The 25,460-nt window shown below is 44.5% G+C and overlaps 1 protein-coding gene across 4 annotated transcripts in view; it reads right to left on the reverse strand.

Annotated features, from left to right (window-relative positions):
• The window catches only part of LOC115367628 (triple functional domain protein), a 91,589-nt gene that overhangs the window by 50,008 nt on the left and 16,121 nt on the right, over positions 1 to 25,460 (reverse strand). For 3 of the 4 annotated variants that reach the window (XM_030063465.1, XM_030063466.1, XM_030063467.1), the window contains exons 1-3: positions 11,100 to 11,549; positions 3,775 to 3,849; positions 1,063 to 1,177 (exon numbers count right to left, since the gene is read on the reverse strand). In XM_030063465.1, the coding sequence (XP_029919325.1) occupies positions 1,063 to 1,177; positions 3,775 to 3,849; positions 11,100 to 11,223 (314 nt within the window). In that variant the 5' untranslated portion in view covers positions 11,224 to 11,549. Of the gene's footprint in view, positions 1 to 1,062; positions 1,178 to 3,774; positions 3,850 to 11,099; positions 11,550 to 20,665; positions 20,717 to 25,460 lie in introns of those variants that run through there. The other variant, XM_030063468.1, reaches the window with a different exon arrangement.

The following is a 25,460-nucleotide window of genomic DNA, read 5'->3' on the forward strand; positions in this document are numbered from 1 at the left end:
AATGTGACATGATGACAGGGGTGGTTATATGGCTCGAAATATCGAGGATGTATCGAAAATGTGAAAAGAAGACATTAAACCACTTGAAATGAATTTGCAAAAGGTGCTCAGAGGTGAGGGAGCGAGGGAGCAGACAAGTGGGAAAAGATGATAAATCGACTCCCGTGGAGAGGAGAGGTGGAAGGAGGGATGAGATGAGATTGATGGAGGGAGGAGAGGAGTGACAGGCTGGATGGACGGATGGATTAAAAAGCCCCAGCAGAAGATGGAGAGATGGAGAGGAGAGAGATTTTTTTACCTGGGAGGTGAGGAGCTACGCACCCACAACAACTAACGCTGCTCCTGCTCCTGCTCCTGCTGCTGGTGCTGCTGCACTGCCTCGGCTACTGCGACACTTTGTTTTGCTTTCACACACACACACACACACATACACACACACACATACACACACACACACCTCCTCACACATGCGCGCTCTCTCTTGCTCTGTCAGTTTTAATCCCCACCTCCTCCTTCCCTCTCTCTCTCTCTGTCTCTCTGTTGATCCCTCCCCCCTCCCTCATTTGTTTTCTGTTATAGATCTCTTAGCTTAGGCTCCCTCCCTCCCTCTCTCCCTCCCTCCCTCTCTCTCTCACTCTCAGTATATCCATGTCTCTTTCTATGTTGTGATGGAGTGTAAAGGAAGAGTTTTTTTGGCAGCAGAGAAGCTGCGGCAGCCTCTCTGGCCCTGAATTATTTCTTTCTCTCTCCTCCACTTCATTCCATCTTCTCTCTACTTTCACATGTCCCTCTCTTTTCATCCTCCCTCCCTCCCTCTCTCTCTACTATACTCGTTCCTCTCTTGACCGCCGTGCCCCTCCCTCTCCTTCAGCACTCACATGCTCCTCTCATCTCGCTCTCCATCTCTCATGTGTTTGCTTACAGATGCTCATCCACTTGCTTGGGGTGTTTGCTGTTACTTCCTATCGAGCCATCGCTAATCCGCCTCCTTAGCAAAATGACCGCACACACACACACACACACACACACAAGCGAGAGATACAGATACAGTGAATATGTAACCTGGGGATTCCAGCGAGGTAGGCGATGAGTCTCCTCAGGTCGTCCTGTCGTATTCTGTCGTGGTTGCTGCGTGATGGAAACGTTAACACCGGGCCACCGCGTTTGTCTCTGCCGCCTGCGGAGACACACACACACACACACAGACAAACGCGGTAAGATCAGAGGAAGAGCATGACAAATAAAGGTGCAACAGGAATCACTGCCATCCTTTTCCCCCTTTATGCACTGTAATAGCTGAACAGATCCAATGAGGAAGACATATCAAAAAAGCAGGTTTGGTGTTAAATGGATGGTGATTTTGCAGCCTCATCCAGATAGAATAACAGCTGCCCAGGCACACTGTTCACTTTGGCTGCAATCACGCACGGGACTGGCACTGAAATCAATTCAACAAATAATAACAAGACTTAATAATATGAGCACCGAAAGTGAGAGAGACTGGGTGAAATGCCAATAACAACGTGGCGTGATTGATTTGAACGTGGATTTCCAACTGCTGCATCAATCTGTAACGCTGGAAAATAATACGCCCTGTTGATATCGCACGGCCACAGCCTTTCAATAGTTTGGCTGTAACTCTCGGCTGGAAAACGATGAGGGATGATGTTTCCGCTGTAAACAAGAAATTACCGCTAACTTAATTTAATATGTGTCAAGTAACCTGTGTCAAAACAAAAAGCTGGCAAAAATTATTAAAAGATGTTAGCGGGCATGTAATCTTTGCCTAAAGAACTGCAGCTGTACTGAAGTTAGAGTGAATAACAGCACAGCTATAAACAAATCAGTTTTGACGTGATGCTTCAACAAGGACCAACCATAACTCATACAGAGAGCAGTGGAAGAGTAGTTCAAGCCAAATGCGCACAAAAATTATAATTCCACACAAGCTGAATGTGTGTGTTGGTATGAAGTGTCTTCCTCTTGACTGACGCATGTTTTTGTTTGTGCAAAATGTACAAGAGAAATGTCTGCTTCCTACAGCCTTATGAAGCAATAACTCGCTTGGCTCATGATCTCTTCACATCTGCTAGAGTATTCCAAGTACATGCGAGCTAAATTCGGCACTATATTGTGTCTTCTGTTTATTGCTGTGTATTTTAAACATTCTGTGTTTGGTATTTTTTCCCTGCAAGAGCCTTATAGTCACAGTCCAACCTCATCACTACCCTTTAGTTATTTTCACTTTGTGAACAATACCCATTTGCAGTAATGCATGGTAGTGAAAGTGACGTCTGAAGTGCAGCTTTCCTGAACTCTGATTTCCTCGTGCTGTAATAATACTAATGGTAATAATAGTGATGATAACAGTAATAATAATATTCAGCTCCCAGTTCCTGACCAGTCACTGCAGTAATGAGTTGCTGTAGTCATGTGGGAACACGTAAACACGGGCCGCGTCCAGCCCACAAATTATTGAGTTCAGTTGGGTTGCCGTGCGCCTGTGGGCTCGCCTCGGCTGCTCAGAGGTGAAAATCAAGCGCTCACGCGGCGCACGGGCGAGCGCGAGCGAGCGAGCGCGGGCCGACCCGACCGCTTCATTACAGGGCCCAATCCAGGCTAATGGGCTCCGCTCATTTACCCTCCTTTTTTTCCCTCAGCATCCCCTCCTCTGCCTCCTTCATTTCAAAGCCAATTTACTTCGGCAGCGACTATTATGGGATGTGGCTGCTGACTGTAAGTCATCTCCATGACAACGCTGCCCTCTCTCTCTCTCTCTCGCTCTCAATTTCTCTCGGTGTGTTTGTCTGAGTCATCGTCCTCATCATTGTATTTCTGCCTGTGACCTTGGCTGCGTGCACAAGGAGAGCAAAGAGGAGCGAGAACAGGACGTGCTCGCACGCACGCACACACACACACACACACACACATATATTCACAAACACACATTTCTATTCATCTGATATTCCTCTTGCTACAGTTGGAATCTGTGTGAAGGTCTCTTAGCGGCGTATGCATGCACGCAAATGTGAATAAAGCGCATAATGTATATAAACACACACACACACTATACACGCTCACTTAAATGAAGGAGTTGAATAATGTTGTTGTGCGTTGTGCAAATAATCCTGCTGGATGTTCTTGGCAGTTCCTATCTCCAACTCGGCCTCCTGGGAGTTTTCCCTGGCACAATCTAGTTTGTGTATGTGTGTGTGTGTCAGAGGTTGGTTGAGCTCGTAGACCTCTGTAGGCCTGTTGACACTCGCTGAACAATGGCTATCTGTGTGTATGAAAGTGAGTTAAGTGTGTGTGTGTGTGTGTGTGCGTGAGAGAGACGAGGGGTCAAGACTTAAGTGTTGGGGCTGCAGTGTGACCCCTTTTACAAACAAAATAATGGATTTCTTATTGCATCCAGTGTGTGTGTGTATGTGAGTGTGTGTATGTGAGTGTGTGTATGTGAGTGAGAGAGAGAGAGGAGAGAGCAAGCAAGTGAAAGGCACAAGCTGTGACAGAAAGTGTGTACAGCGTAATACCCGGGGGATCTGTGTGTGTGTGTGTGTGTGTGAGTGTGTGAATGTGTGTGCGTGTCAGTGTGTGTGTGAAAGAGAGAGAGAGAGCGATGGAGAGAAGCGCCAAGGAAAATGTACTTCATGTTTCATTAACCTTATTTGCAGGGATCAAATAGCGGTATCTGCTTGTGAGACTACACATACAGTACACACACACACACGTGCAACTATATACATATATACACACACACACACACAGACTCACCTGACAAAAAGGCAACTTTTTCTTTCAGGATGGGAAGGACCTCCATTGCTCTCATCTCCTCATTTCTCCTGAAACCTGAAGAGAGAAACGAGAAAAAGAACAAAGTGAGAGGTGAAAAAAACTCGACTCGGGGGAAAAAAAAAACCCTCTTTCATCTCATTAGTGACACATCTCTCCTTCTCCGCTTTTCTGGGCTGTTACATCGCTGATCTGCCATCGCCTCTCTTGCCTTTCAGGGCAGATTATTTGGAACAGGGCAGATTTTTGTCCACTTGTAATCTGGAGATGTGCAGTGTTTGGAGACAGAGGCTTTAGGCCCATTTCAGACGGCTTGCATCATGAGGGGAACGATGGAAAGATCCACACACACACACACACGGATATTTCCACTGGATTTTAATGAGCACTTGACTGCTTCCTTAGACCCGACCGACATGAATGTACATACGCACATGCGCGCACACACAAAAACACACACACACACACACTGAGAGGAAGCGTGGAGGCTGTGGTCAGAGCAGCAGTAGCTCTTGGACAAAGCGAGTCGAGGCTCAGGGGAAGTTCAGAGACACAAAGAGCTGTTGTACGTCTTTCTGGAGGTTAAACGGGGTGAAGCAACAGGAAAGCCTGTGGGTCAGATCAGCCTCCGTTAGCCAACTAGTGGACTCAGGGTTTCAGTGCAATCCTACAATTATTAGCAGGACTCCCTAATGGTGAAAGCGGTGAGTGAATTTTGAGACACATGAGGCTTGTTTCCTGTCCCGGGAGTCAGACATGCAAATATAAAGACTTGAGGAACAGATTTGAGCGACACAGCATCAACACCAGGAAGCCAAGGCGGCATCCACGAGGGTGACCAGGCCTGTTTTCTGGGCACGTTCCCCAGATCTGATGCTTCATCCCTTGCTGGATGAAAAACGTCCCAGGATCCCCTCTCTGCAGAGGGCACTGGTATTACCAGGCGATGCCTTGTGACTTATAATTTTTAATTTCAACACCACAAGAAACCTATCCTGCTTGTGGGTACACGCGGATTATAAGTCGCTGCTGGTGTTATGTGAAGAGTCAACTTTTCCTGTTTTGTAACTGGCGGCTACAAAAGTGACAGACAGATCTAAAATTTGAAAAAAAATAAATAAATAAATAAAAAAGGCTTGTAAAAGGTCTTTCACACTGCAAAAACTCAAAATCTTACCAAGATTATTTGTCTTATTTCAAGTCAAAAATGTCTTATTCCTAGTCAAAATATCTCATTACACTTAAAATAAGACATGATCACCTCAGAAGTAACTTGTTTTTCGACAATTGTCTCTTGTTTCAAGTGAAAATTTCATTGGCAAAATTTGTTTCTTGTTTCTAGCTAATTTTCACTCATTTCAAGTGAATTTTCACTTTTTCCACTGGCAAATTTTGCCAATGAAACAAGCAAATTTTCACTTGTTTCAAGGGAATTTTCACTTGAAACAAGTGAAAATTGTCTAAAAACAATTTACTTCTGAGGTGATCATGTCTTATTTTAAGTGTAATGAGATATTTCGATTTTGGACTTGAAATAAGACAAATAATCTTGGTAAGATTTTGCGTTTTTGCAGTGCACAAGCATTTGACTCATTTCTGTTCAGATTCTGTGATGCTGAACGTCTGTTGAGTGTTAACCATTAACAAATCTGAAATGACCCAGATTCACTCCCAAAAACATCTGGTCACCTTATCGTCAACCGATGTGCATCATCAATTTAAGAATTATGATATCCCAGTATTCAAATGCCCCCACACTCTCAGTACAAACCAGCGTTGTTAGATTTTTTTTTTTTTTTTTTTAAATCACTATGAGAGAAGGCCAACAAGCTGTCAGTGGAAGAGGGTAAATATAATTATAGTTTCTGTACTCCTGCTACTGACAGCTTGTTGGCCTTCTCTTAACGTACTAATCCATGACATTTTCATATAAGTGAATGTCTGTTTTGCTCCTCTCCATTGCTGATTGCTGTTACACAATGGCGATTACACCCGGCTCGTGAAAGCTTTTCCATTGGCTGTTCTGAACTCTCAGCTGGTACTGCTTCTGGGGGGAAAAAAAAAATCCACCGGTGCACAGGAAGTGATGCGTTTTATTATTTCATTCTCAATAAGACCTGGGTAGTTAGCGTGAGCAGCCACGGCTGGACAGATGAAAAACAATACGGGCCGGACTGTTTGTCTGCAAAGTGATCTCTGGGACACAGTGCAATGATCGGAACAATAAACTGTCACCCTATGAATGTCAAGCTGGATCCCATGGGTGCAATGGTGGGAGAGATCCCCCATGCTGTGCTGCTAATACCCTGTCAGAGGAGGATGGATGGCAGTCAGGAGATCGTAGACGAGTCAAACGTCCTTCACATAACCCCCATATATACACACGCGCTCATACACAACTCCCCGATGTGATCGCTCACACACACATACACACACACACTCAACCTCAGCACACACAGACAGACAGAATGGGCCCAGGCTTTGTCCTTTAGACACAACAGCGGTCTGGTTTGTGTGAATGAATGATGGTTCAGACCCGCCGTGCCACCTGACCGTATTTCCCTCTCGACCTCAATTCAGCATCCTCGACTTCTTCTTCTTCTTCTCATTCTTAACTCTTTAAGACTCCCTCTCCCCCTCTAGACCTCATGTGAGTCATTTTGTATGTCTCTTCCTCCCTGCATCTCACCTTTCATCTGTCACTCAGCCTCCTTTGCTCTCTCTTATTTCCCCCTTTCCTTCAAGGAGGGAAATAACCACCAGCTACCAGTTGATTGTCATACTGGCAAATTCTGTCAGTGGCTGCTAATATAGTCCATTCCACCGGCTGCTTTTGCACGGAGCCAGCCATTGATTACAGCTAAATCTCAATCCTAAAAATAAAGTCCAATTTCACCACTGAAATGAACAGGAAAGGCTAAAAAGAGTGTAGTCCTATCAGATGGGCTGGGGAGAACGCTGGACTCCGTCATAATGAAGCAAGGTCTGTCATCATTTCCAGGATGTCTGCGAGTTTAATTACGTTCAATTGAGGAGCTTTGGAGAGCGCCGCGATGCCAGTTAGAGGGAAATGAAGGGCCAAGCTCACAGCCGAAAAAAGTGATGCCGCACAAAGAAAACGGCAGGCTTTGTGAGACGTCTTAAAGTGAATTTGAGGATTAACGATTGCATTTAACAGCATGCAAGGAGTTTTGAGGCGCTGAATTCAAATAATCAACACATTTCCAGGAGCTGAACATTTCCTGCTTTCAGTCCAGCTATCCTGTATTCCTCTCTCTCTCTCTCTCTTGGCCTCTAATTCTCTCTGGAGGACTGTCAATTTCGCGCTCTCTCTCTCTCTCTCTCTCTCTCTAACACACACCAATCAATATGTGTGCTCTGACCTATACAGGACAACATCCTTACTAGTGAGGCAGACAGAGAGAGAGAGAGTGAGAAAGAGAGAGAGAGGGAAAGAGATGATGTCATTTGATTATCTGTCACGCTTACATGGCTAGTCTACAGCGCCTTATAGTGGGATGTATTGGTGAGGCACATGGTGACTCTCTCTCTCACACACACATGCACACACAAACTGTTACCATGTCTTACATAATGGGTAAAACCTAAAAGGGAGTTGTAACAAAGTTCATCCCTCTGTAGGCCTTTTTCCTGTTGTTACAATGCAATTACACACACACACACCCCTCTCGGGCACTGGTAGTGTATTGTACTCCAGTCTCTGCTCTGAGCGTGCCGTTGTATTTATGGCTGTATGCTAACGAGATGCTAATTCCCTCCACCACCAGAGGAGATGAATGAGAATCAGGACTCTCTATTTTTACTCCTCTTTCCTCCTCTCTTTCCTCCTCTCATTTGTCTCCTGCCTTCCCTCAGGTGCCACAAAAACAAATTAGCATGATCAACTGCGTTTCCCACCGCAGCCAGCCTCTACAGAGCCGGCCTGGTACTGCTTTACAGATGATGTCTGAGAGCGATGTCTGAGGGATGGAGACGCAGGAGGCCTCACTCCGCCTCGATTTCTGTGAAACACGAATGGGCCCGTGTGTGCGTCTGATGTTTAGAGGTTTTGTATTGCACAAATTTCAAAGCAACCACAAGATTTTTCTTGGAGGACTGCTAATACGCAAACAACAGCCAAACAGGCCTCAGTTAGTTGTTAGCAATCAAGATCAAGTATGGTAGAAACAAGTGTGATATTCCCATCATTAACCATCATTCATTTCATAATGGAATAATGAGTAGAGCTGCTCATTTAATAATTAGTTTACACTATGACAACTAATGACATGTGTGTCATCCCAAAGTGAGACTAAATTGCTGGAGACGAGTGCCTGGTGATGATTAATATTCAAGTTTTCACTGATTTGTTTTCACTATTGAGTGACTCATCTTCTGATGCGTAAACGATCTTTGATGTCAAACAAACTGTCTGATTGGCTGGCTGCCATTGAGCTGCAGGATAATCAAAGGTCAATGAAAAACCTAATGCTGACAAGCTGACAGGCAGTGTGTATGTGTGTATAGAAAGCACAGTGAGTGCCTTGTAGAGCTGTGTGAATTCACTACTGTACAGTAATTTAACGGTCACTGGATTAGGATCGGCCCAGACACACTTGGTCCTCTGTGTCCCACACACACACACACACACACACACACACACACACACACACACACACACACACACACACACACACACACACACACACACACACACACACACACACACTTTTGCAGGTTAACCAGAGTCTGTCTGGGTTTGTGTTCACTGTGTTTGAGAGAGAAAGTGATCATACAATGTTTAATGTTTCAATACTTTTTCTAAATGTATACTTTGCTGTTTTACTTGTCATGCTAGTGAAGCACCTTTGAATTGAACTGAATTGAAAATGAGCGAGAGTCAGTGAGTGAGAGAAAGAGAGAGAGAGAGAGAGAGAGAGAGAGAGAGAGAGAGAGAGAGAGAGAGAGAGAGAGAGAGAGAGAGACTGATTCTTAAAAAGCTTAAATCATTTTAGATCCGCATTCTCCAGTATTCGACTGTTTTCTTCTCTGCTAATCTCCAAATGGACAGTGGCATTAACACTGATGGAACCTACTAACCACGCACCCCTCTCTCTCCTCTGTCTCTTTCCCTCTCTCCTTTCTCTCCTTCCCTGCAGCCAGCAGTACGCTGGGTTGTGCCTAACGGTGTGAAGGTACTGGCAGTCGCAGCAACAACAGCAACAGCAGAAAGCAATAAGGACTGAAAGAACGGTACAAGCAAACATGCAACAGGCAAAACCTGTTCAAAAACACAGATGAACACTGTCATTGCTGCTATTCCAAATGCAGATTGGCTGCACGCACTGTCTGTCTCTTCGCTGCCTGTGGAGTCTTGGATGCCAGATACCTCAGGCTCAGGACAGGTGCTGTTTCAAGGTAGACAACTCATCAAGATGAATGACAAGTGATGGGATGTGAGCTCTACCAAACGAGCAGGAGGGAGGGCAGGGCCAATAACTAATTGAATAATCAGTCAAGAAAACAAGAGGGCATTTATGAATGCTAAGCATGTCGGGATGTATTGTGAATTCAGTGTGGCTGCTCTTCCACCGGCTGTCTATCCAGTTATGGCAGGTTGACAAACCCAGTTTGCTTTTTCCTCCAAAATGCGCTAAATCATACAACTATCAATGGTGTCAAATTCATTTTTAGATCTTTTCAGATTTGGAGAACTTGCTCTGTCTCACTCCTTCTCTCAATCCTAGCTGTATTAAAGGAACTAAATCCCTCTGATAGTTTTGGAGCACCCACCTTCCCCCAACCTACTCTGTTTACTTCAAATTCAGTTGGTAACCTCCTATATTTCCCGGCATGACTTTTGACTACCATCAGAAGATGTTCTTCAACTTGTTGCATCCAGCTGTTTCACATATACATGATTAGAGCAAGACGGAATGGAGAAAAAAGTGAACTATACACACTGGTCTATTGAAGCTAATGTCAGTGGAGTACTTGCTCTTCTAGAATGAATTTCTCCCTTTATGATGATCGGTGCAAAATGGTGAGTTTGGAAAGAAGCCCTTGTTCTTTGATTCTGACACCAAAGCCTGGCATTGACTATTTATGTGTGAGATAGCTGAAAAAAAAATCCCTCAATTAAACTGGCACATTGTAACTGCTGGAAATATCTCAATGTGATGTCACATCAACTATATTTGGCCAATTATCCACAGGAAAAGAAAAAAAAAAATAGACCAAATGAGAAAATGGGCCCAGGAACGAGACATGCTGCCAACAGATGTTTTACACAGTATTAAAGTGTTTCATGGTGGATTCTGTCTTTAGCCAAACATACAGGTGCTCGAACACACACATACACCTCTCCCCTGTGCTCTGCACCACTCGGGGACTGTAGAAAGTGGCACAGCAGCTAAATATAGTGTGGCCAGGTCTCTCACACACACATACACACAAAGGGAGAGTGAGAGATTTCTGGATGCCAGGGAGAAGAAGCAACAGCGAGAACGGGTGAGCAAACAAACCCGGAGCAAGGGAGGAAAAGAGAGGGAAATTGTTGGTGAGACGATGTCATCCTGGCATAAGTACATGGGGAGAGAGAAAGAGAGAGAGGGAGAGAGAGATAGAAAGGCAGACAGAAAGAGGGAAGAGATGGGACAAGTGTTGATGAGACAGACAGACAATTCCTCTCTGTCAAACACAAACACTCTCCCTCTCACTCTTCTTTTTATTTGCTCCTTCACACTCCTTCTATTTTCATTCCCTCTCTCCATCTCTCTGTCTTCCTTCTGGATGTTTTCTTTGCAGTCAAACCAATATCCAGAATTCAATTCACTTCCAATACAGAAATCTAATATATGACCATAAATACCCCTACACCAGAAAAATGTTGTCATATACGAAGCCCTCTAGATATGGTGAAATATTTGTGGTGCATATATGTTCAACATATAAGTGTAGCTTGTATGTGAAAGCAACATATAGTCCTTATACAGTCATATACATGCACTCATACCTGCTCATCACACATTTATGATAATGGCAGCTGTAGCACGGAGAGCCCGCAGGTTTTCATTCCAGCCAAAAACTCCACCAGGTGATTTCACTACTTACCTCACCTTCAAGCAGAGATGATGAACTAATCAGTGAAATCACGTGGTGGAGTTTGTGGTTGGAGCTCTTGGCCCTCCACGGCACATGGTTCCCCACTCCTGTACGTATATTATATTTCCAGCAATGGATGGAGTAAAATGGTGAAAAGGGGACTATGATTGCCACTGCGGCCTGTCGTAACCATGGCGCCATACCTGTCAGCTCGATGAGGGCGGAGCCTGTCTGGGCGTACTGCCACTCATGATAGGTCGTCAGAGATGACATCCAGTGGATCCCACCATTACAGCAAAATCCATCGTTTTTTGGAAATGTGGCCATGCTGGCTGATGGGAAGCGCAGTCTTCTCCCGCCGTTAGCTAAAAAGACGCTGATGGGACAACGTGGCGAAGAGTTCCAAATACGTGACGGACAGAGCCGCAGCAGCCGAGGCTAATCTCAGGATTGCTGAAGGAGAAATTCCAACCAACCGAGAGGCAACCAAAAATTCCCGCTTTGACATTTTCCAGGCCTCCGTATAGAAAAGCTGCAGCAAACATTTCCAGGACAAACCGGGCTATGAGTGCGGCTAGACTGTGGCTGTGCCGGTGTAAATTACCTGTGCTTCGGGTGCTATAGGCTTTCACTGCGCACCTCCCGTGGCTTTAGGTGAGCTGCTAATCCGCCTCTCTTTTAAGAGGGAGGGAGGAGGTGGGGGTTAAGGAGTGTCATTGGGAAGGCTGAGCTGATGTGGGGTAATAATTATAATAATGCCGGCACTGCACTTATGCAGCCTGAGAAGCTGCTTAGCGGGAGCTGGGAGACGCGAGGTGGAGGAGGAAAACCCTCAGAGTCGAGGAGAGGGATGGACGCAACGTCGAAGCCATCGCACACCGAAGGGTTTGGGAAGTGGGAATGTTCTCGAGGCTGCTCATCTGATACTGTGGACCAGCTGAGAAAAGTGTGTGTGGGAAAGGAAATGATTGACACCCTTCCTTGCTGTCAGCAGAGCAGCTCAGTGGCATACAGCAGAAAACTGTGGTTGGACTGGGCAGCTCCCATGTCTGGATGACTCTGATGCCCTTTTTCCACCAAAAAGCTCCTGGGTCTTGGTCTTTGAAGAAAGTTCTTGAGGCAAGTGCCTTAAGCCAGGGGTTCCAAGACTTTTTCATGCTAGAACCAACCTGCAGAGGTACTGTTTGTCTTGAGAGCCACCAGCTATTTGGTTTGGTGAAACTAAGTTGTCAAAAATTAGTAAAGCTTCTGAATGGATTTACATCCGCAATTACAATGAATTCTATATTTGTTCTGTATTAAGTTAAACATTAAACATTGCCTTACATTCTATATGAGCGAATCCATGAAATATATTATTTGCTCGACATTACATGTGATTTAATGTTGACTTTTCCTGGCAAAGAACACACCATCACATCCTTGACATGTTACAAAATAGAATTTTCTTTTATTTTTGGTATCATTATTGTTTTTGGACAGCACATCAGCTGCTCTTTGATTTAGGGCTTGTTGCTCTAGGGGTCCTGATTGATGTAAAAACTGCCTACATTGTATGATTCAAAAATATCTGCTCTGTTATCGAGAAAATAATGCATTACCCTTCCCATGACCCACCTGTTTCCAGACCCGGACTCACAGTTTGAAACTCTCTGACCTGTTCCATTCACCACATCCAATAAACAATCACTCTAGTCACTCTGTTTGCAGCTGACAAAAGCAAAGCAGTCAACATGGAAGGATGGATGCTGAAGCTGTTGTTATACTCATGAATATTTAGTACTGTGCCACTGTGATCTTGCACTTGGTTTTGGAGACACACTAGAACAGATCAAAAATGAAAAAAACGGACGCTTGAAATGCAAGAGCCGAAAAGAATAAACTGTTTTTATGAGTGATTGAGATCAGCTGTTTCACGGTGTAAAGTCACAGATGAATGATATGTTTTCCTCTCAATTAGTAGCTAAATGATGTCTTGATAGAACAGCAGTGAGTGCTACTTTTGCACTGCTCATCATGTATAATTAGTCCACCCTGCTGATCCCTGTGAACTCAGGGAGCAGTATCTCAGTTGCAAGACCCGTTTTGGGACCCAGGAACTTAACCTTTGTTGCAAAAAGAGGGACTGGTTCCTCTGGTGAAAACACGGTTTCTGATTCCTTGAAATGGTTTTTGTGTTCCAGGGATAGTTCCTGTGCTCGAAAAGGGCAACAACCGTATGAAACGTGCATGAATAAACGCAATAGCTCCATCTGAACTATTCACATGCCTCTTGTGCAAAGGGCAGAATGAAGTTTGTCACACAAATGAAAACAGCTGCAGGGGCCACTCAGATAAATTAAGAGCCTATCGAACTGATTTCTGTCGTGAATTCATTTTGAATTGGAATTGAATTTTGTGCTGAATTTTGTTTTCAAACAATCAATGTTTAATGCGGCCAAGCGCCAAAAGTGTGTCAGTGAGCTACAATGACCGTAAGTCACTCATCTGTTGCACAGAGTATCTGTACAGTGTGTGTGTGTGTGTGTGTGTGTGTGTGCCAATAATAACTAAACTGAGAGGCAGTCTGAAATGTAGCCTCAATAATCAGATGGAAGGATCATAATCTCCTTATGTTGCAGTGCCATTAGGTTAGACTTTATTTCCTGAAAAATATGACTTACTGGGCTCACTGAATGAAATGTGAATAACAAGTTATTAATAATCTTGACACCGCCAAGGTACACTGGAATATGACCTGCCAGGGTGCGCAAGTGTTCTGTATTGCTGTCAGGTCTGTCCTCAGCACGGTGCTAATCTGTTGTTTCTCAAGTGCTCCTTCTACCTCTTAAACAGACACATCACTGCAGGAATGCTACAGTGTGCTAGTGGAATGACTTCATGCTTAAAACACAACGAGGGAGAAGTGTTGAGGCGGTTGAACTTGTTTGAAGCTATCAAATGCCATGGTTGAACTTTTCTGTCAGCTGGATTTATTTCTGCTTAGGGAGTGATATATCAGTAGTTTACAGCAAACCAAACATGCAATGTTCAGCTTCAAGGAATCCAGTGTGGTTGTGTTCTGCCATAGCACTGTGAAAACCACCAGAAAATGAATCCTGTAATGAAATTTTGCCCTTCTCTTTATAGTTAATATTTCATTCCCTGCACTTGGCTACAGGTATTTCCTCATGGGTTGTATCTAAATTACACCAATCAAACCAACCAAAGTAGCATTTACAGCCAAAATGCTAAGGTGAAGAGCATTTTCAAGCAGGAAACTCGTATCTCCTATCAAATGCAGTGTTAAGTGGATCAGCCTGAGAATTTCCTGGGTCAATCATCCAAACAGGCACCAGTAAGATACAGTAACCAACCAATATGACTCAACACTAAGAGCTGGGAAGCAGAGTGAGATGCCAAAAATGTCCAACAACTTTTGCTGCATGGAAACAACCAGACTGCAGTGACAAAGCCATGTCACGACTGTTAATGGGATGTATGTGTGTGTGTGTGTGTGTGTGTGTGTGAGTGAGAGAGTGTGAGAATGCAGCATCACTCCGTGCACACCTCTGAGGCTTGAGACTTGTCGGGGCCTCTGAGAGGTCAAGTGGGCATTAAACTGGCTAGCGCTACAAAGCAATTTAGTCAACAAACACCCTTACAGGTCTGCCGCGGAGGGGCCACACCAAACACCCAAGGGGGGGTTGTGACTGTGTGTGTGTCTGCATGAGAGAGAGAGAGAGAGAGAGAGAGAGAGAGAGAGAGAGAGAGAGAGAGAGAGAGAGAATGCAACAGTTGCCTGGACCAAGACAGATGGGAAGGGTGGATGTACAACAGAGGGAGGGGAAAAGTTACCCACATACCACACACACACACACACACACACACACACACACACACACACACACACACACACACACAATCTGATTTAGTGCCGGTTACATACAATCTCATAATGGCCCTTACCAGCAGCTGACTTGGACACACTGCTTCCAAACCAGCTGTTATGGGCCAAGAGAAACCAGAACCGTGTGTGTTCGTGAGCATGTATGCGAGTGTGTTAATGCGCATGTCCGATTCTGCATAGTTGAGGACTTCCCACATTCACCGCGTTTCTGGAATTCCTTACTGAGGGCTGTGTGGGAATGGCAGGAATTCCCTGAGGCTGAGGGAGTGGACAGGAATAGAGCGTCCATGACTCAGACCTCTGACCTGCATTCTGATCCCCGACGCTCCTCAAAGCTACAGGATGCCTGGGAAGTCTGGAAGAGGGTTCGACCTACATATCAGTGTGATGAATACTGAATGCCCAAATGTGAAGATCTTCGATACTTGTCCCGTTTGCACTAAAAAAGTTCCAGGACCGAAGCTGCTGGGTCTTGCTTTTGGAAGATGGCTCCAGGGGCAAAGCGAGCACCCTAAGCCTGTGTGTGTTTGTGTTTCCACTGCACCCCCACAGCAAAATGAATGCAAATAAGGAGGAGACACCTAGTAATTCTGCATTAGATGGAAAACAGCAAAAAACAATCCACACAGGAGATGTCAAAGCAGTCATTATGTTCATAACTGTTTACCACCGTGTCACTGTGATGTTGGAAAACTTGGAAAGGTTCGCACGGAGATTGAAAATGACATTGAGGATGCTGGTAAAACAAGAGCTGAAAAGAGGAACCCTGCTTTCACACAGAGTCATGGAGAACTGTGAAGACTAACATATGTTTTTCTCCACTCGCTGAACATCTCTTGATAGAATAATGTTTTAAAAAATTTACTGCTGATGCTCCAACCTGCCAGCCCCCAGGAACTCAGGGAGCGCTATGTCGGCTGCAGGGAGCGTTTTGGGGTCCAGGTACTCAACCCCACGGGGGAAAAAAAGAGCGAATGGTTCCTGCAAGGGGAAACGAGGGTGAGGGTTGCTGTGTTCCAAGGACGGCTTCTGCGAAATGGTGTAAATGTCAGCTCCAAGATCCCCTCAACTCAAAACCCTCTTCACTCCGCTCTCTTGGGCAATCTGCAGGAAAACGTTAAAAACTGCATAACCAGCCCCCATCCGCACCAAACAAACTGCAGTCGAACTGGATATGCTTTGTCAGGTACAAAGAAACGTTTGCAAACGTGTCTGGAAGTTGGCAGTGGTCGTGTTGAGCACATTCTGGGAAAAGAACGGGTGATTTTTCCAATGCTTCCAGACTTTTCCAACGCCCCGCGCAAAGCCAAAACATGAACCCCCTGGCTTTTAGTGGTTGTGCAACACCATGTGAGATGTAGGCTATAATCACACTGAGGTGAAAAGGACCAGACAGGTGACAAAGCAACTATCTGCCTGTCTGTGTGTGTGTGTGTGTGTGTGTGTGTGTGTGTGTGTGTGTGTGACTGATGCAGGTGTCTCTTTTCCCCTGTCAGAGATAGAGAGGCTGTTGCAGTGAAGATGCCAGGAGAACAACACTACATCGTTTATCACTTTCATTCTCTCCATTTGTCTCCATCTCCCTCTCTTCCCAAAAGGCTCATCTGACTCGCTCCTTTGTCCCTCCTCTCGTCTTGTCTGTCTCCTCTCCCCGCTCTTCTTCTCTTTCCATTATAATTGTCTTTTTCTGTCTCTACTCCTTTAGTTGCAGCCCGCAGCGCTGTGTTACCCTCCTCCTCCTGTGTCTTTGCGTTGCCATTAGCCTACTTTACTTTCGATCGGCAGCGCTCATCCCGCCTCTTGCCCCGATTGGCTGCTGCCCCTGGACGGAGTTGCCCTATTTGACGCCGAAGAAACAAGAGGGACCGCTTTTATTGGCAGCTGTGATCAGACACAGCTGTGGCACTCTAACAATGCACTCACTGTGGGTACAGCTGGCACCGGCTACGCCCCTGGACACACACACTGCACACACACTTGCACAAGTGGGCAACCATCTAATAACAAAGTACATGTAATTACAGCCTACTGTTCCATGTCGGGTATGACCAATAAGAGTTTCTGAAGGCTGATACCAATGCTTGACCGATATTTTGCGCCAATCCACTAACGCTATCTAAAAATGGGACTATTTTCATGCCAAAAACACAGCACGGTTAAAGATTTTCCTCCTAAATATTATTTTTGTCAGGGTGGAAAAGCTTCTGAAACACTACTTGGACCATCACAGGACACTATAATTCTTTCTGGGTTCACTGCAGGTCTTACAGACCGGCTCCCCTGAAGCGGTTGAGGAAGATTCTCCCGTGCTACACAGGAAGGGGTTTCACGAAAATATCTGTTTTTTTAATAAAAGATCGATATAGGCTTGATAAATCCGTCTAGCCCCGGTTTCATGGTGCATCGAAAATCAGGCGTGATCTTAGTATCATCACCTAAAAGCACCAAACCGACAGCGTAAGCGATTCAGCAGCGCAGCCTGGGTGTTTGTTTCCAGCCCAGTCAGACTCTCCATCTCCTTCCTCATTTTCCTCTTTTGTCCCCCAGTCTGAGTTGTGGCCTGAGAGAGTGAGAGAGAGACAGAGAGAGAGAGGAGAGAGAGAGGGAGAGAGAGAGAGAGAGAGAGAGAGAGAGAGAGAGAGAGAGAAGGGGAGGGGGCAACCATCTTTCCTTTACCTCCGCCTCTTTCTGTTCTCTCCGTCCGTCCAGACCTCTAATAGCAGGGTAGGCTAGCCGAGCGAGAAACAGGCCAGGGTTACCCCAGCGACCCAAACACAGCAGGAGAGGGGAGGAGGGGTGATGAGGAAGGGAAAAAAAGACCAGACAGAAAGGGAGAGAGAGGGAGAGAGAGAGCAGGAGAAAAGATGGCTTGTTGCTGGTGCCAAGAGTTCATCTGCCCTCGTCTCTCAATGCCACCTGATCTCCCTTTGACAAACTACAGGGGACAGACCTAGTATTGTTACCGATGCTAGGTTTGATATCTAAAAGTACTAATGCGCTGCCATGGTAAACAAGAAAAACAATCATGCAGTATCACAGGCCGACCACGCTGGCGACTCTGTGAAACGGCAAAACAACACTATGTTTTCCTCCTGCCACCAGATTAGGTGAAGTGGGATTCAGCGGCCGACTGTTACCATGTTTGCAAGCTGCTCGACTGTCAACATGCGCCTCTTCCTACTGCAATCCCTTTTCTTCTTTTTTCAACAATTTTAATCTGCATGTCAGATATGCCCCCTGCAGGTGACGCTGAGATGGAATTTCAGCTTGCAGAGCGTGTTTGATAAAAGTACTGGATGTTCAGAAAGAGAGAGAGAGAGAGAGGGGGAGAGCAGAAAAAGAGGGGACCAAAGTGATGGAAGTGAATAAGCTCCCCATATCATCGCCCCCCCCGGCCCCCTCCTTACTAAAAGCATGTCTCAGCACATCTGTCGTGGTCCAAAGGCATTAACATTATTACATAACACCACTAACCCCTCCCTCCCCTCTCTCTCTAACCACCCGGTCAGACTGGTGGCGGAGAAGGCCAGGCTAACAGATGGACCGGCCTAATCACATAACCCCCGCCCACCACCACCACCACCACACATACACACGCGCAAACAACCCGGTAACCCTGTAAACCAGGAAGTAATAGCCTACAATCGGCACAAATCTGAAGAACACTTCCCTCACGAGTGAAACAGTAACCATGAAGTCGTGTCACGGCTCCAGGTTGGGATCTGAAATGTGTCAAGTGCAGCTAAACATTGTCACGGGTCGCACCAGCGCGGTGAAATTTAGTAGGTCTATGCATGTGTGTGTGTGTTTGTGTGTGTGTGTAGCATGCATGCATTCTGCGAAGACATTCTGCTGCTTCCTCCTTTGTCTCTGATTGGCTCTGACCCTGACACCAGCCATCTCACCCCTCATGCCTAAGCCTAACCAATTTAACCGATGAACTGATTGAGAACCAATCAGATGAAGAGTAAGGCAGATCTTTGTGGAAATGCGGGTGGGCAAAAATATAAGTGTGAAAGTAAAAAAGTAAGTGTGAGTGTGTGAGACTGCACTTTGCACTCCTCCTCAAGTGACATCACAGCCGTAAAACGCAGCGGTGATTCAAAATGAAGACAACTATTAATTATTTTTTCATCAAGAAAAATGCCGCAGTGTGTCACACCTGTACCCGGCCCTACAAGGACCAGCACACCACCTACAAAAAGGCCAAAAAATATGCCTTTCTTAAAGAATAGCCTGTCCAATTTCCATGGCTCAGATGATAAAACGGCCAACATTATGCATTACATTTATCGCATGTCAAAGCATGGCTGGGAACAGAGCTTATACTGTCAGAGAATCGCCGTTCTGACTTGAAAAATTAAAAATTAAAAATGTCTCCAAGAAACATGTCCTGTGTCATGTAAAGTGAGCGGCCAGCAGAGCAGCCCCCCTCCTAGATGTTTGTACAACAGTGTACAGTGACATATGACATGCAACCTATTTAAATAGTTGTTAATCAGATACAAATAATATGATATGATTCAATAAGCATCTATAGGGCCAAAATTATGGAATCTGAGTTATTATTTATTACTTTGTTTTATTTTTTCATGATCATTTATCTTTTTTAAAGAGGCATTTTCCTAAAATATCTCTTTCCTGTGTACATTAAAACTGTTCCAGTGGCTTAAGGATATCGTTTACATAATGTGCTCGGAAATTACCAATGTGTAATGGAACTGACAAAATGTAATGCTATTGCACCTAACTGAAAAAGCCTATGTAAAAAGTTAGTCTGGAGCCGCTGTGTGTGTGTGTGTGTGTGTGTGTGTGTGTGTGCATATGACTGCTCATGTAATCTCTCAGCCTCACATTCTATGACTTTTCTCCATCATCCTGGGCTCAGGAACAACACGCCAACTCACTGTCCTGCTTTATAACTCAGCCTAGATTCATGGCTGCATTCAGGATACTTCAATTTGACAGTTTTGGTACCAAAAAAGTTCCAGAACATTACAATAACTCGGTGCTTGGCCCAGAGTGTTTTTCTGTGAGGAGTGGAAAGGTGACTGAAACACTGGTTCCACTGGAACAGGTTAATAATAATAATTATCAGAGTAAAAGTCATGTATTTGAATAAAATGTCATATTAGACTGAACTCAGGAGGTTAATGACTTAATCCCTGGATCTAACCCTAGTTAGAGCATGTCACTTTTAGGCTTGGTCTATATTCTGTCAATGATCATATTCACCACACTGTAAGATCGCAGCCATGGCTGGTGGGAAAAGGGGAGGAGAGAATGATTTCAAAACAAAGCAAGATCATTTAGGGATGGGGGAAAGACAAATCCTACCAGGGGAGACAACAAAAACAAGAGGGGAAAGAAACACTGAAAGTAAAAAGAAAGGGTAAAGGGCTGAAGGCTGGAGGAGCGAGAGGGAGGGAAAAGAACGAAGGCTGGTGGCACCGTTTGTCTCCACTCATCACTGCGTCTCTACGGAGACGGGTGCCTAGACACAGGGAGCCAATCACAGCGTGGGGTATACGGGATGTGATGGAGGAAGGAGATGGAGGATGGTGGGGTGAGGAGGAGAGAAGGGGAGGCGGAGAGATGTGACAGTCTGTGACAGATTATGGTCGATGATGACCTGTCTGTGTCACTGGGAACACTGAAATATGAATTGTGCGCCCCTGCATGTGTGCGTGCATGTAGTGTTCTTGCTTCATAAACATTTCACATTACAACACATAAAACACATATACACACCCTCTACCACAGGTACACACACACACACACAGATGGGAATGTAGATGGGAAGCTGGCTGAAGGATTGTGAGGAATTGTGAATCACTGCATCCGTGTGTGTGTGTGTGTGTGTGTGTGTGAGTTTGTTACCTGCTATCTGACTTGATACATCTCCTTTTGGCTCTTTAGGGAGGGAACCGTCTGTTCAGAGAGAGAGAGAGAGAGAGAAGAAAAGGAAAAAAAATATGTTACCAACACAGAAACAGGAAAAAAATCTAGATTGATTCACCACCAACAGCATCAGGCAACTACAGAGAGCAGCGTTAATTTCCTCAATGAAGACAATGACCAAAAATGTTCGCCAACAACCTTTTTTTGCCATGACGAAGACGAGATGATATGAGCTAAAAACAGATCATGCCGACGTGTATGTTCGGTTTTCGATGACGTCGACACGAAAATGTTATCAGTGGACTGTCAGACATTCTGTTTGACGGTCCTCGCTGTTGTGATCATCTGTCAGTATTACAGTCAATGCATTTGCATTTTGCAATGTTACACGGGAAGCTGCTAAATAAAGATAGCCACAACAGCTAAAGAAAGAATGTTTTACTTCTTGATTTGCAGTGAACCAACATTCAGTGCATGGTCCTGTTCCCCTACTCTTAACACTGTATCAACAAATACATGGAGTTCAGACTGAAGTGCAGCTAAAATCATGTGTGTGACTGATGAAAAGTCACTGTGCTGATTTCATTTTAAAAATCACAAAAACTCATTTGACTAAAATGAGATTAAAACTTCTACACATTTTGTTGACTAAAACCAGGCAAAAACTAACAATGGCTCAAATGACTAAAATGTGACTAAAACTAATATGCATTTTAGTCAAAAGACTAAGACTAAATCAAAATCAGATGCACAGATTGTTAAAGTGGAAAATGTAGCATTTAACATCAGCAACCCATCACCACACTGATTTTTAGACAATTAGTACAAGCTGCTCAAACAGATGAGACTGCACTTCACAACATGTACCACCTGATCTTGGGGGAAATCAGCTGGATTGCTTTACAGCACAAAACAGCACGACGGCGATGTGTCTCTCCTGCCAACTGAGTTTATGTTTTTAGAGTGAAAACATCATGCCTGAGGATCATTTTTGTACTCTGTCTGCACTAGGGAGGAAGAGGTGTTAATTTTTTCAAATGTTCTTGAGCCTTAGTGTTGACATATCACAGCATGGAAGTGACAAACATACATAAGAATATACTGAGCGTCAGAGGCGTGTCACATCTTATCATCTGAATGCACTTTTCTCCACCAAAAGGTTTCGTTTTTCTAACTGGAGGGTTTCTTGTTTCTTGACCTTATTCTTGACCCATCTGATAAGATTTAGCCTAGTTATTCCATAACTGTCTATACTTCTAGTCAATGAAATAAAAGTGAAATTAAAATATTCCCCTGGGGGTCCCCAGACCCCAAGTTGAGAACTGTTGGCCTTGATGTTTAAAAATGCTCCACATGACACTTGTAACCAACACAGATCTATTCTCTTCAGGCCTTTTAAAGCTCCATGATCACAAACATGCTGTGTTCACACCGGACCAGCGCACCCAGCAGTCATCCCATCGTCACCCTGTAACCCATGACTGAGGCCCACTGCTTTCTCAGCCCATGCCACAATAACCCCATTGATCCGGCCTATAGCTCATCTGTGTGAGAGGCTACTGCTGTGACGGAGGGGAAGAGCCGGTCAGCATCATGTGTTGTCAACATGTAAATAGGCTGGGCAGCTGACTGGCTGCCTGACTCACTGGCACATGCTCCCTCTGTTCTGGCTGGGGCGCACTTCCTCTTCCTGTTATGACGTCACTGGCTGCTGCATGACGGGGGAGAGGAGCTGGCGTTTATTCTGCCCAATATAGAGCTGGGCATTGTCACAGACCTCAATTCAGCTGGATACTTCAAACAGAATCAATACTACATGCAAACAAGTGACTGAAAATTGCAGCAAATTGAAACACTATACATGCGTCATTTAAGTATTACAACATGGGGTTTTACGCATTACTGATATGGTCTGGAGAACAAAACTGGTTTTAATATTTCCTAGGTAAATGGAGTGTAAACAATACTCTAAATATGCACACAATATGCTCTTTGTGCTCCACTGAGGTTAACTTCAGGTCAGATGTGAACATGCGCACTAATAAACATGCTTATTCCTGTCAGATTTAACCTTCAGCTGGTGCCTTCCAGGTACGTATGCAAATTCAAAGTGCAACCATTCTGTTCTGGCTATGCTTATACATAACCTTCACTGAGTTACTCCTTTTCACTCCTTTTTGTGTGAACTTGAAATGCAGCTAAACATCTGTGCAGTGATTTGCTTTTGCTGACGTAATACTGCGAACTATTACTACTGAACAAGCATGGGCTGGCAGGTGTAGGAAGTCACACTGACATGGGAAGAATTAAAAAAACAAAAGCTGCTATTCTGTAGCTGTAAGATGACAGTTATATCAAAAACGCAGATTCTGAATCAAAATTGGATTTGTGATTAACTTATACTTCATTAACTCTCACTTATACTCTGAAGTGTCATTAAAGGGGCTGGAAACAGAAAAAAAATTTTTTGGAGGTGTCACTGATATTTAGGTGTTGTTTGAGAGGCTATTTGAGACAAAAACACTATATGCATTATCTTCACATGTAACGCGCATATGTTGAACTGCCAATGGTTTCAGTGCTACATCAACAGTTAGTTAAAAGTTAAAAATCAAAAGTTAACTCAAAAACAAAAGGTGACCGCCACTGGATGTTTCAAAGTACTTTAGGCTGCCTCCTCCAGCTCCCCCTACACTGCAGTTTTCAACCAATGATGTAGGCGACAAGGAAAAGGAGGAAGTGAAACTGGGGGAACTGTCAATGTTTAAGCAAGACAGTTTCCAGATAATGGACTTCTGACCTCAATGTGGAGCGGGAGGAGTTTCCCTACAAACATTAGAATAAGATCAAATTATATGACCCTGATGCCACTTTTACTATCAGCTAACTAGGTCCTTAAGATAAGACTTCAAGTAATGCCTGGTTACCTGGCAAATTGTCTGCTTCATTGGCTGCTCCAGCTTACAGACAGCCCAGATTTAGCCGTGGTTGGCTGCTGGTGATTTCCCAGAGTGAACATGCTGCAGCACAGTACACATAAAACTGCAAATGAGCAAACTTGCTGACAACAAGCACCTTTGTCCAGTGCCACTGGGCCTAACGTACAACAGTGTACATTGGGGAGAAGCTCATATACATACACAAACACAGAAGACAATTCCCACTCAAAATCAAGAGACCAGCTCTGAAATTAACAGGGAAGGGGATGAAAGAGAAAGAGGGGAGAAAAGGGAAAGGAAGAGAAAGACCAAACACCCACATACTTTGCATTTTTGCAATGCCAAAGACGTCTACTTCAGCCACACTGTAATGTTGCACCGCAGTAGCTGTTGCCCACATCTTATCACAATCTAAACAATAGGACTTGTAGCCAAGCCAGAAGTCAAACACACACAGACAAGCATGGGATAAAAACATAATGTATGTGTGCAGGCAGAGATGCAGATACACACATACACAGGTTAGTTTGGGATCTGTAACCCAACCTGAGAGCACTAACGCTTTCTGTTCCGTTCCTTGGAAATGTGACCGTTGGAGAGGTGAGTTAATCTAACCACACACGCAAATACACACGCGCACACACACAGTCAGAGTCAACTGTGTTACAGACCATAGTAGGATAAGCCCAGCGCTGGTACGTCAGCCAAGCTGTTTGGATAAAGTTAAACAGATCACACACACATCTAACGGCCACTGAGGAAATGACGAAGCAAAAATGCAACGGGCCCGGTCCCATGAAACCTGTGAACTCTCCTCTGCACCTCCCTTCTCACAAACACACAAGCACACAAACACACACTTAGATACAGAGAACGCACCTGGAGCTCAGCCCTGTTAAACACTGGCTATACTGTATCCCGAATCAGGCGCTTTTCCACAAACAGCTCTCTCTTGTCCTGATACACTCTCTTTCCGTCTGCCTCTCTGGGCCCGCATGAACACGAGACCACCCTTTCAACGGGCCCCTGCCTCCCCCTTCTCGGCAGGCACACTCATCGTTTGACTCACACGCAAGTAGGAAAGACCCCCTTTCATTTAAACATGCCTATTGTCTGGTTCATATATGAGACATGAGGCACAAATGTAATGAGCGATACCCAGTTGCCAGTGCTTTGTTGAGGACTGTTGGGAGTGTGGAGGTATGTTGTGCAGTAGGGTAGAGGTTAGCAAACATTTAAATAGAAAGGCCTTCACAAACAGATACCAGGCTCAACAATAAATAAAAAAAAATCAGATTGCAATTATGTTGACAGATTTACTGCAATATGATTCACGATTTTTGTGGGAATGATGATTTTTGCATCATTGTTTCCAGTTTCACTGGAAAAAAAAACTGTGAAGATGTTATGATTTTTCCTGAGGTCTGTAGCAAAGTTTTCTTGCATCCTCAGCACGCAATTTGTGGGCCAGGACTTCTCTGTATCACTATAATACTTCATTATCGCCACCAAGGAGGTGAAGCTCCAGCCGGGTGTTATGTAGTCACCCCTGTCTGTCAGTTTGACTGTACACAGAATAACTCAAGAAGTACTGACCAGATTTGCAGAAAACTTTGTAAGAACTCTTGTGCAAATTCCTTCTGTGCAATAATCCATATTTAATACCATACCTATATGCAATAACCTATAGTGCAATAACTCCTGTCCATGTTTGCACTTGTACATATTTTTTTATTTTATTTTATATATATTTATATTTATACTTATATTCCTTTCTTTATTTTTCTTGACTATTTGCTCTTTTAACTTGTACACTTGGAGTGGGAGTTGTTATT

Source organism: Myripristis murdjan, chromosome 11 (genome assembly GCF_902150065.1).
Source record: "Myripristis murdjan chromosome 11, fMyrMur1.1, whole genome shotgun sequence".
NCBI classification, from domain to species: domain Eukaryota; kingdom Metazoa; phylum Chordata; class Actinopteri; order Holocentriformes; family Holocentridae; genus Myripristis; species Myripristis murdjan.